Source organism: Cydia strobilella, chromosome 24 (assembly GCF_947568885.1).
Source record: "Cydia strobilella chromosome 24, ilCydStro3.1, whole genome shotgun sequence".
Taxonomy (NCBI): Eukaryota; Metazoa; Arthropoda; class Insecta; order Lepidoptera; family Tortricidae; genus Cydia; species Cydia strobilella.
Genome location: NC_086064.1, coordinates 2,243,362 through 2,255,662, shown reverse-complemented (window position 1 = coordinate 2,255,662; position 12,301 = coordinate 2,243,362). Strand labels below are relative to the sequence as shown.

At 37.8% G+C, this 12,301-nt stretch overlaps 1 protein-coding gene across 1 annotated transcript in view; it reads right to left on the bottom strand.

The window, feature by feature from the left end:
- The window catches only part of LOC134752188 (1-phosphatidylinositol 4,5-bisphosphate phosphodiesterase epsilon-1-like), a 167,014-nt gene extending 159,178 nt beyond the window's left edge, over positions 1–7,836 (bottom strand). The window contains exons 1-2 of the mRNA XM_063687800.1: positions 7,503–7,836; positions 3,988–4,106 (exon numbers count right to left, since the gene is read on the bottom strand). Coding sequence (XP_063543870.1) covers positions 3,988–4,106; positions 7,503–7,572 — 189 coding nt within the window. The 5' untranslated portion in view covers positions 7,573–7,836. The remainder of the gene's footprint in view (positions 1–3,987; positions 4,107–7,502) is intronic.
- Positions 7,837–12,301: the final 4,465 nt, after the last annotated feature.

The window sequence follows — 12,301 nt, the reverse complement described above, 5'->3', positions numbered from 1 at the left end:
AAAATGACCATTCCCCGATATCACCGAAACTACTGGGCCAAAAATTTTGAATAAAATACACAAAATAGACCTTTACCTATAGATCACCGGAAAACCTATTAGAAATGTGCAGTCAAGCGTGAGTGGGACTTAATTACTTAGTTTTTGATCCGACCCCTACGGGTTTTTTAAAGACATTTCGCATAAAAAATACATTGTTTAAATTGTATAATGTACGGAACCCCTGAAACTCGATTCCGACTCGGATTTGGCCAGTTTTTTTTACTTAATTTACTCTCAAGAACGTAGATATCCTTGAAATTACCGGAGTTCAATAAAACACGTTGCTCCATCTATTATAATTGATCCGTGTACCCGGCAAAGTTAAAAACAAAGAGGTCGGGCGACCTTTACTTTGGACCCTTTATTTTGTGTTGAAAAACACAGGGAAGGTGAAAATATCCTTATTTTGCTGTGAAAGTTGTCTGAAAAACATGAATTAATGAATGAATGAATAATATTTATTGAAATAATAAAAAATCTATGGATATTCTTGTTAGTACCTACATATACATATGTCAAAAACTTTGGTTAGTAAACAGATAAAAAATACAGTAAAAAACCGGCCAAGTGCGAGCCGGACTCGCGCACCGAGGGTTCCGTACTTTTTAGTAATTGTTGTTATAGCAGCAACAGAAGTATATCATCTGTGAAAATTTTAACTGTCTAGCTATAACGGTTCATGAGATAGAGCCTGGTGACAGAGAGACAGACGGACAGACGGACAGCTGAGTCTTAGTAATAGGGTCCCGTTTTTACCCTTTGGGTACCGACTTGGAAACCGACTAGTGTTCATTTTAGCATATTTTTTGGTACTTTAGTAATCGCACTTAAACTATCGTGAGACATATTTCAAAATATTTAGATCAGTACGGTTTTTATTCACTATTATTTTTAGTCGCTTTTGGCGACATGTTTCGGATTCTCGGATTCGCGGCGGTTGTACGTCGTGCACTGCCCGCGCCGCCCGCCTCGCAGTGCACGACGTACAACCGCCGCGGACACTCGTGCCTGAGAAAGGATTCCCAAAGAATCCGAAACATGTCGCCAAAAGCGACTAAAAATAATAGTAAGTAAAAACCGTACTGATAAATATTTTAGTAATCATTAAAAAACGATTTTGCTCAAAAATGGTATTGGCACAAACGTATTCTCAGCCGACGACAGTAATAATAGTTGAATGCCCGACCTTAACCAATTTCAAATTCTGCGAGCAAAATTCATATTTATTTTACAAGAGTAATATTTTCTTCATCATGTAATCAGACAGTTCACTGAGCAGAATTTGCTTTTTAAGATATTTTCTCGCTTTAAATAAGATTTTATTTGGTGTCACAGTATACAAATTTAATCTTGACTTTGAAACCCTTTAATCTTGAAGATATAAAAACTGTGATATAATTTGCCAGTATTTCTTTAACGACCTTCTATACCTACTTCGAGTTTTGTTAGCATTAGAGAGAATTAGTAAGCGATCTTCAGGACCCTTGACCCTTTTTCTAATGCTAAAAAAACGAAGTACACTTCTTTAAACATGTAACGCTTCTTTTTGAGACTTGGCCCCTATACCTATCTCTAGGGCAGTAGATCGATAAGACCGTGTGGAGGAAAGGTAAGCCCTGGGATAATCCAGGACTATTTCGCATTACACTTGAGTTAGCTATACCGGAATTAAATACTCCTACAGAGTAGCTATGTGCAGAAAAGAATTTTTAAAAACTGTAAAATTCCCATGAAATATTCCCGGTTTTTTTTCTGTACGTTTATTACCAATTCTTACAGTTTTGATTTCTATTACACTTGAAAAAGATCGATACTGTATCGCAGCTGCATGGCTACTTAATATAATACCGTCCCTGTGGGTGCGCCAAAGTTCACATAAAATTGCGACTTCGATTATTGGAAGTCCGAAAATGTTTGTTATATAATTTTATATCATAATGATCATTACTTATAACTTGTCTTTGCGCATAACTATCGTAACACCAAATCATTCATGTCAATCATAATAAATATCTGTAATACTAATGTTAATTTTCATATATTCTTTTAATATAACGATTTTAAATAATAAAATTTTAAATCATATTTATTTTTTATAATAATAATTAAATTAAATTTATTTAATTTTTAATTTTTATTTATTACTTTTAATTTTCTAAAAATCGCTGTGTACGTTCCAATACACCCATACTTTATATGTTATGATTTCAAATACTTATACAATTTAAGTTTATAATTAATAAGTTTATTATAAAAACCATTATGAGTCGTGACGAATAGTTGGAAATGACATTATGTTGTTAACAAAATCTGCCTACAGATAATTATGAGCAATGATTTTGGTAATACAAATTTATATACAACAAATTTGTACGCAAAAAAATTATGACATGATTATTATGATCAAAAAGCGTTATTATGAAAAATAATATGACAAGTAATTTTATGTGAGCCAATATGGACCCCGTCCCTGTTCAGTCGGTGGTAAAAATTCGTGCAAATTTACTTAAATCAGAGAGAATTAAGTAGACATAGTGCTCAATAAATACATGGGTTTTGTTACTAAAATGATTATTATTTTCGTAGTCGACATCTAGCGTCAAATAGCGGAATTATCAGTACTGTTACTCGACAATAGATGTCACGACGAACGGAAAGTCTAATGCTTAACGATTTTTAGCTAATATTATAGACTAATAACCGGAACTCTATTTTCAACTCCTTCTGCTTATAATATTAGTTGTAAATTGTTGAGCAATACACTTTTCGTCAGTTAAGACACAAGTGACATCTAGTGTCGAGTAGCAGTACTGATATCTCCACTACTTGAGGCTAGACTGTCGACTACGAAAATAATAGTCTTTTTGGTAACAAAACTGATGTATGGAGTGAGCATATGTCTACTTAATGGGGTTGGCAGGTCGAAATAATTAGGAGATGGCGCCAGCGTAGCTTGCCCTGTCAATCCCTAGAATTGTGTCAAATTTTTGTTTTTTAAATGCACTGGATGCCAGCCTTTTATGCCAAATCTTATAGAAAAAGGGGCAAGCTATGATGGCGCCATCTGCAAACCTTTGACAGTTGCCAACCCCATTCTCTTTGCTTTAATATAAATACAATGCTAAGACTGCGAAGATTTGCAAAGAGGGGTTAAAGAAAAATGTTATCCTAATTCCGTTGAGGTTTTTCCTCTCTACAGAGGCAATTCAAAACATCCTCATTTGACAAGATTCATTCAAAATGGCCGGCTTGTCTAGCCTCTGTCATAAAATGAAGGTCGCGGGGACAACCCTAGAGTTTATTAACAAGCTTTTTTCTACATGTACCGTTGCAAATCCTTTTAAGTTACCCTAGGGTTGACACGACCGAAGAGTTTTGTATTTTTTTAGATTATATTTTTGAACTAATCGAACTTAAACTATCGTGAGACATATTTCAAAATATTTAGATCAGTAGGGTTTCACTCACTATTATTTTTAGTCGAGTGTGTTATTGTTTTTAGACGAGGCGGGCGGCGCGGGCAATGCACGACGTACAACCGCCGCGGACACTCGTGCCCGAGGAAGGATTCCCAAAGAATCCGAAACATGTCGCCAAAGGCGACTAAAAATAATAGTGAGTGAAACCGTACTGATCTAAATATTTTTGAACTATTTGTGTATATATTCTAGAATAAATTAGTAGTAGAGTGGCAGAATGAACTTCATAATCACGGCAATAATGCGGCGGCAAACGTCACCCATTTTTATCAAGGAAATTGACATAATCAATATAGCTTTGGTCAATATATAATATGTAAAATAAATTGCGTATAAATATTTACCATAAAGACAATCTTCAGGAAAGAAAATGGGGACTATACGTTTGTATAGAGATTGTGTTAAGCCATAGGTTTCGAGTGAAATAATATAGATGGCGCTGTTAATTGTCACTTAACACACTTACTTGGTAAAACAGCTGATATTCTGTGTCGGTGAGCCTTAGAGCCACTTCCTCTGGAAAATGCAGCAGTTCCTTCAAGGACATCAACTCCTCGTAACTGCAGTCTTCGGAGGCTGAGGAACCTGGAAGCCATCAGATGCTTGAGCACACTTTAACGAACCAGATTAAAAAAATACACAATTAAAGCCTCATCGCCTCTTTAAAGTCCTAATACCGCCTAAGAAAAATTACAAAAATATGTGACGTTCTCAATCAAAAGGTACCACATTGTCGCTTACCATAAGGACGAAAATTGCTTGTATCTTTATACGAAAAACCTGTCATATGATATCAGAGCGTTCTTATGGCAAGCGACAATGTGGTACCTTTGATGACACCGACACATATGATGTTATAGGGTGTGCCTTATACGTTTTTAAAAGGCTACCAGAGTCGCATAGTGGGGCTCCGTCGTCCCAGTGAACGATACAATGATTTTTGCGTTTCACGATATGCCTAGGAATTAGAGTTATAAATGATTCACGGTTAGTTTCACTAGACTTATATTGACCGGGATATAGACCGTGATTACCTTTTGTATTATTTATGAGCTCCCGAGGTATTTCGACGCAGTTACATGCATCATGTTCACGGGTAAATAATACAAAAGGTAATCACGGTCTATATCCCGGTCAAAATAAGTCTAATGCCGGAATTACATGGTCTGGCGGATTTTATGATCAGTAGCCGACATATACCAAACCAGGCGTGACTCACTCCGCGATTACGTACGGATTTTTGTGCAAAGAAGGACGTAGGCGGAATGGATCTTGACGTTCATAAAATTATTTTTAAAATAGAAATCCGTGTAGCAATTTGAAACAGGAATTATGAGATTTATGAGGTATACATTGATCGTCTGCAATAAGCAAAACGATGTTACCAGTGTCTACTACGTTTTATGACTTGAGTGTATGAAAACCAAACTGTTAATTATCGCGTTTTGAATAAGTTCCGTTTCCATTTTATCGACAAATATTGTTTTCACCTCGACATTCGAATGTGATTATTGATGAAATTCCCACTTCGTATATACTTATAGGGGCACTCCACGAGAATGTCGCTTACGTAACACCATTCTTCTAATAACCGGACCCGGGTATGTCCTTAAACTACGTCCGGACCCGGGTATGTCCTTAAACTACGTCCCAAAGAGAGGTATGGGCACTGTGAATGACATCTCGCTTTGTGTGGTAGGGCACAGGACAGCGGATGTCGTTTCAGATCTAGAGCAGAGCCCAACTGAGGAAGTACCTCCACCTTACAGAAAACCGCAGCCAAATAACACTAGACCCTACTCATAGTGTTGTGTTCCTGCCGGTGAGTAAGGTTGTCAGAGCTCAACGAGGGAGAGGAGTATTTAGGGTCGGCAACGCGCATGTAACTCCTCTGGAGTTGCAGGCGTACATAGGCTACGGAGACTGCTTAACGTAAGGCGGGCCATATGCTTGTTTGCCACCGAAGTAGTATAAATAAAAAATAATAAGCTGAAAATGCTGAGAAAGCGTTATTGTGTCTGGTAATATTTAATAACTTGGCTAACAATTTAGCAGTATATTCTCGAGCTTTACGGATTTGATAGGGGTAGCTGCACATGGCAAAAACGTTACGTAAGCGACATTCTCTTGGAATGCCCCATATAAGCAGTCTGTATTATGCAAGTCAAAATTCCAAAGTAACATATTTCTAGAACTTCCGCCCCACTTCTAGAGTTTACGCTCGCATTATAACGGGGTACAGAAGTGAGATTGAAAAGTTGTGATGTCGTGGTGTAAACTTAGTTTTAAGTGTGCACGTTCGCGGGAATAATGATCCGCATTCCCGTAAACTTTACTGGCATAGGTGAATATGAATATACCGTTATAAAATTTTGTAAATGCTTGGAAAGAACTTTTAGTTTAAGGAGGACGGATGATGACGGTGATTCTGTGTGCGCCATAGACTAATAACCGGAAGAGTTTTGAATGATTCACGGTTAGTTTCACTAGACTTATATTGACCGGGATATAGACCGTGATTACCTTTTGTATTGTTTATGAACTCCCGATATCCCGTATGGCATATGTACATGTCACTGGATTATAATTTAAAAACAAAACTTATGGTTAGTTAGAATTTCGCCCTTCCAAGGTACGCGACTGCTTCATCTGACAGGATCTTAATATCGTCTACATAGCCTGTGTATTTAGTAAGAGGGCATTCCAGAATGATGTGGTTGATGGTCTGATCCGGGTGCCCGCAGCTACAGGCAGAAGAGGAGCTCCAGCCCCATTTGTACCAGTGGTGGCCGCAGTTGCTAACTCCTGTTCTTAGGCGGTTAAGAGCGGACCACACCCGACGGAGTTCCTTAAAGCCTGCTGGATATGGGAAATATCGGGAGCTCATAAACAATACAAAAGGTAATCACGGTCTATATCCCGGTCAATATAAGTCTAGTAATAACCGGAACTATTTTCAACTTTCTCCGCGTGAAATATTAGTTGTAAATTGTTGAGACACAGGAGACGCTATGTTTGTCGCGACACTCGTGACAAAAAACTATACTATACTTATTTTTTAAGCTTTTGATTATTACTAATCCAATAAATTATATCTTCTTACTTTACCTACTCATTGCACCATTATTACATTTGGTTGTCTGGTAGAGAACGCCATTAGCCATTAAGGCGGTTCCCTGAGCCAGCAGGCGAAACATCTTATATGATCATGTTTTTCTAAGAGGCGTTGATATTCATAGACGTGGAAAAAATATATGTAGTTCTTGACTATATTATCTTTAACAACATAGCTTCCGATACACGAATTATGACACTTCGCTCGATACAATTAATTCCCAAAGTCACCTCTAACTCGGACTTTTAATCCTACTTTACTCGGTTATTTATTATGTGATACTATAAACAAAAAAAGAAGAAAAAACTATCTTAACATAAATAGTAATTTCATAGCTTTAGAATTTCGATATTTTAAGGTAACGTTTTTAAAATAAATAAAAACCGACAAAATTCGATCAAAATTGACAATTGGCGCGTATGTTATTTCCCGTTCTTTCTTGCGAAATGTGACAAAGACAGCGGCAAAACGATGGAACGGCCTTAAGTATGCAATATCTACATTATTTTGTGTTTTGTGCAATAAAGTTTAAATAAATAACCGTGGCAGTCTCGCAGTCCGTGACGTAGCGGAGAAGCTCCAAGAATGTCGCCTCCGGTGGTTCGGCCACGTTTGTCGCAGGCCAGATGACTACGTAGGAAACATTTATGCCTTAACCTAGCCCTTGACGGCTCCCGACCCCAGGGCAGACCGAAAAATGGCGATGTCGTGAAAGCCGATATGAGCGTAAACGGGCTCACAGGAGAGGACGCCCAGGATCGCGCAAAGTGGAGAAAGGCTAGTAGGAAAGCGGACCCTGGCAAAGGCCGGGACAACGCTAGGTAGAAGAAGAAGAAGAAAGTTTAAATAAATAAGTAAATATTTACCTTCATCATCTTTCTCAAAACCATGCCCCGCAGAGGCACCACTCGGCCCTGGCCTAGACCCGTCTCGCATCTCACAAGCACTAAATCACTAATAAAACTATAACCCACTACACTACAGTACAAAACACTACACTCTTCACCAACAACAGCGCCATCTACTGTCATCCGTATAAAACACTGTTAAATTCTTTGATAAACACTCCATCTACATTTATTAGCACGTTTTAATGTTATGAACGCCATCTATTGACGGGTGGCGGAACGTTTTCATGATTGCGCGCGCGATTTAAGGCAATGGCTTTTTGGCGGCATTTTGCAGGTTCACTCGTATTGCTTAATCTGAAACAAAGAGAAAATGTATGTTATTCATCTGTAAAACCAAAGAGGATATAATAAGATAGAGCGGTACTGTCATAGTAAATTTTGTAACCGCTGTAATTCACTGCCATCTATCGACATACTTTAAAACTAAAAATGAAGATTTATAAAAATACGTTAAAATGTATTATAGGATTAACAATTATTATTATTCAATTAAAAGTAAAACTAAAAGTAACTAAGAATAACAACTTATAAATAAAAAAAATTAAAAAACAAAACTACTCTTAATTAAAAAACATCTAAATAAGGCCCCCGCGGCATTGTGCCAAAGATGCTGGCAGCATTCCCTCGCTGAATGGCAATACTTATGCGCTGCGAGAGAAAGCCGCCAGCTCTCTGGTCACCGGTTGCGTCGACGAGCTTTTTGCTAAGTTCTTTAAAAATAACTTTTGCGCTTGGACCCCACGGCCCCAGTGTCTCGACACCAAATGCCACAAAGTGGTATTGTGGGCCGAGACCTCGGTACTTTGCGAACTTTTTGCCTTCAGCCGCCTCGGCAGCCGCCCCAGCCCTGAACGAAGTTCTTGGTAGATGGGACGGAGCTAGTGTATCGACGCATGTGGCGTCCCAGACCAGCACCCGTCCCATCTTCCACGGGACCAGGGTCATACCGTCCGGTCTCTTGCCGTCGTCCCTCAAAACGCCGTTTGGTTCAAGGATAGCCGGTGCGTTAAATGTATTTAAATATGGATAAATTATTTTTTTATTTGCATTAATTATTTTTATATGATTTTGACCAATGTTCTTTCACTGATATGCGTTAAAATTATAAATAACAAACGAAACCGTCAACGCCCTCCATTCGAGAGTAGGCCAAAGCTAGACGCGCCATCTGATCGAGAATCAAATTTTCGTGATTTTCGAGGCACGTTTTTTCCTTAGACCGTATCCATCTATTACGGAGTTATATCTATCTTTGGTAAAACATAATAAGGTACGCCATTATTTATTGGTCCATAAATACATATTATTCATTAGTACCATTTTATTCGGCACATCTCTAGATTGAATGTTTCAAATTGTTACTTCATATTTAATTATGTTTCGTGTCAACATTTCAAACTGATTTGTATGATTTCCAGTTCGCTTGAGCGTGCCGTTTCCTCTGACTTCTCCATGACTTCTCGCTTTTGTAAAACTTCATTCATTAGGGCCTAATGATTAGCCCCTAATGCTTTTGGCATTAAGTCCACCTTTTGTACGATAAGTATTTCTTTTGTGCAATAAAGATTAAATAAATAAATAAATTAGGCAAATGTCCACAATTTCAATGTATTTTATTGTTAGCAAAGATAGATATAACTCCGTAATAGATGGATACAGTCTAAGGAAAAAACGTGCCTCGAAAATCAAGTTAATTTGATTCTCGTTCAGAGGGCGCTACTAGCTTTGGCCTACTGTCGTATAGATGGCGTTGACGGTTTCGTTTGTTATTTAACATTTTTAACGCATATCAGTGAAAGAACATGGGTCAAAATCATAAAAATTATTAATGCAAATAAAAAAAATCATTTATCCATATTTAAATACATTTTATCGTATTTTTATAAATCTTCATTTTTAGTTTTAAAGTGTGTCGATAGATGGCAGTGAATTTACTGGGGTTACAAAATTTACTATGACAGTACCGCTCTAGTATAAGTTACTCTATGCTATTACCTATTTAAGAAATTTGCTGAACAATTGTAAATTTTTTAACTGTTCGTTTTTAATAATACACAAACAAAACATTAGAAATTATAACCGGATTAACTGGAACTCTATTTTCAACACCTGCTTATAATATTAGTTGTAAACTATTGAGCAATACACTTCATCAGTCGCGACACACGTGATATCTAGTGTCGAGTAGCACTACTAATAGTTCCGCTACTTGACGCTAGATGTCTACGAAAATAATAGTCGTTTTGGTAACAAAACTAATATATAGTGTGAGCACTCTTTGTCTAATTAATTCTCTTTGGTACAACAGTTTAATGGAATACTTTTTATCCCGGAAAACCCCTATGATATTAAAATCGGAGTTGAAAATGAGAGAGTACCTAGGTCTCAGGGCGGACACGCTATACATCAAAAGTCACTTGCGTTTCTATGTGTGAACGGCACGTCTGTCGCGTCATGCGTCATAGTGTGAGTAAGTTGCTTAAAAATAGTACTAAGCGGTCGGCAAACGGCCGTCAATCTGCTGTCGCGGGGCGAGGTCGTTCGAGTCGGGGCGGGGCGGTGCGTGGCCGTTCTGTATGATAATACTATTACTTATTATGTATAGGTATTACAGGGTTAAGGGGTAGCTGTACTGTACTGTAACGCTCACAAAATCGCGGGAAGAGCTTAGTTGATTAAGACATTAAGAATATATTAACTCCACAAGTACTTCTCGAAGGCCCTAAGAAACTAGTATATTTAATAAAGAGCCAACTGCGCACATAATGTACATAATACCATCCCTAGTGCACAACTACAATGCCCTACTTTACGTATACAGCTCGTGCAAAATGCAACCTTATTAATAGCGATATACAGTGGAAAGTAGTTCGTCTGGATTTATAAGAAAGAGGCATTAAAGTATGGACATAATTCTTGTGGCCACAAAAAGTTTTTATTAATGTTTTACTAGGAGTACCTTGGACTTAGATCTTGAGGGGATTATTAAGGTTTACGTTATACATGGTAGGTTTATCCTGACCAATATGAAACACGCATTCGTGATAACTTATATGTCGCAGTCATTTTGTCGAATTAGCCAGTTAATTGGACGCGTAGGCCGTTCATTCAACACACGCTCTACGTATTTGAATTTAGAAGTGAGTACCTTGTTTTGTTTAAAAAAAGTTGAAAATATGGAATATGTCCTTTATAAAGACCTCTGGGACTCAGGAGGTTGAAATCGGTCCTCCATAAATATGTGAGCTTATTTCCAACATAAAGAATTATTTATTTAAACTTCTTTGCACAATACATGAAGAGTACAAATGGCGGACTTAATGCCAGAAGGCATTCTCTACCAGTCAACCATGGGCTAAACCGAAAGATCTAGTTGGTGCAGGGTCAGAATAATTTGTTAGAATAAAATGAAAAAAAAATAACACAAAATCACAAAACTATATAATATTGTACATACATAAATACCCATCGTAAAACATCAAGAGAACGACATTTGAACTTTTTCAAACAGATGCATGCGTAACATTGTCGAAATTTCCCATTAAAATAATCGTGTATTTTTACGAAACAGACGCTTAGCTCTTCGTGTTTGCTAAAAAAAACGACTTTACTTTTTCCCCACTTTTCCCATATAACGTAGGCGAACAACGCGCGAACGCGAAACGACGCGATGCGGCGCGGGGTAAATCATCCCTTTGATACGCATAGAAGTGTCCTACGTGGGCGGTTTCGTTGCGAACGCAAACGCCGTGGGCGCGAAAGTCGCGAGTGTTACATCATCTTTGAAAATTTCTACTGTCTAGCTATCGCAGTTCATGAGATACAGCCTGGTGACGGACAGACTCATTGTTTTTAACTGACTGACTACTGTTTCATTTAACATTTACGTCACTCATTGGCGTATTTTTCAAGTGTCATAGAAATCGAAACTTAAGGCTTCCCAGGTTGCAAAGTGACGTCAACGACGTCACAATGACGTAATTATGACGTCACGATGACATCATTATGACGTCGCTAACGTCATTATGACATCACTATGACGCCGCTGACGTCATAATGACGTATAAACGCTACCTGAGTTGGTAATAAGATCGCAGAAAAAAATATCGAGAACATTTCATAGAAACTGCAATTTCTGAAAATCTTTGGCACATTGCTACGCTTCCTCAAAAAAAAAACCGGCCAAGTGCGAGTCGGAAAATCATGTTTGTTGGGGCTCCCACAAATATTTATTTTATTATTCTGTTTTTAGTATTTGCTGTTATAGCGGCAAGAAAAATACATCTGAAAATTTCAACTGTCTACCTATCACGGTTCATGAGATACAGCCTGGTGACAGACTGACAGTGGAGTGGTAATAGGGTCCCGTTTTTACCGTTTGGGTACGGAACCCTAAAAACTGCGCTACATTTCGCCTACAACCAGATACACTAAGTATGCTGAAATATCAATCATTTGATCATTTGGATGGTATCTGTTGGACGCGCGCCAATTTTCAGCTCTTTGTATTCGACTGTCCCAGAGATCAGTTAATAAGAAAGACTAATTATCTAACTTCGGGTACCGCAATAGTTACTTAATACTCATGAAGTAAAACGATGTGAACGGATTGAAATTGAAATTGAAATCTTTATTGTCATATTGTGAGATTTGTGAGTTACAATGATCTTAAAATCATGTCAGGGTAGAATTATCACAATCAACCGCGATGCGGCGTACAATATTAATACTAAAACTAATTATATCGCGTATAA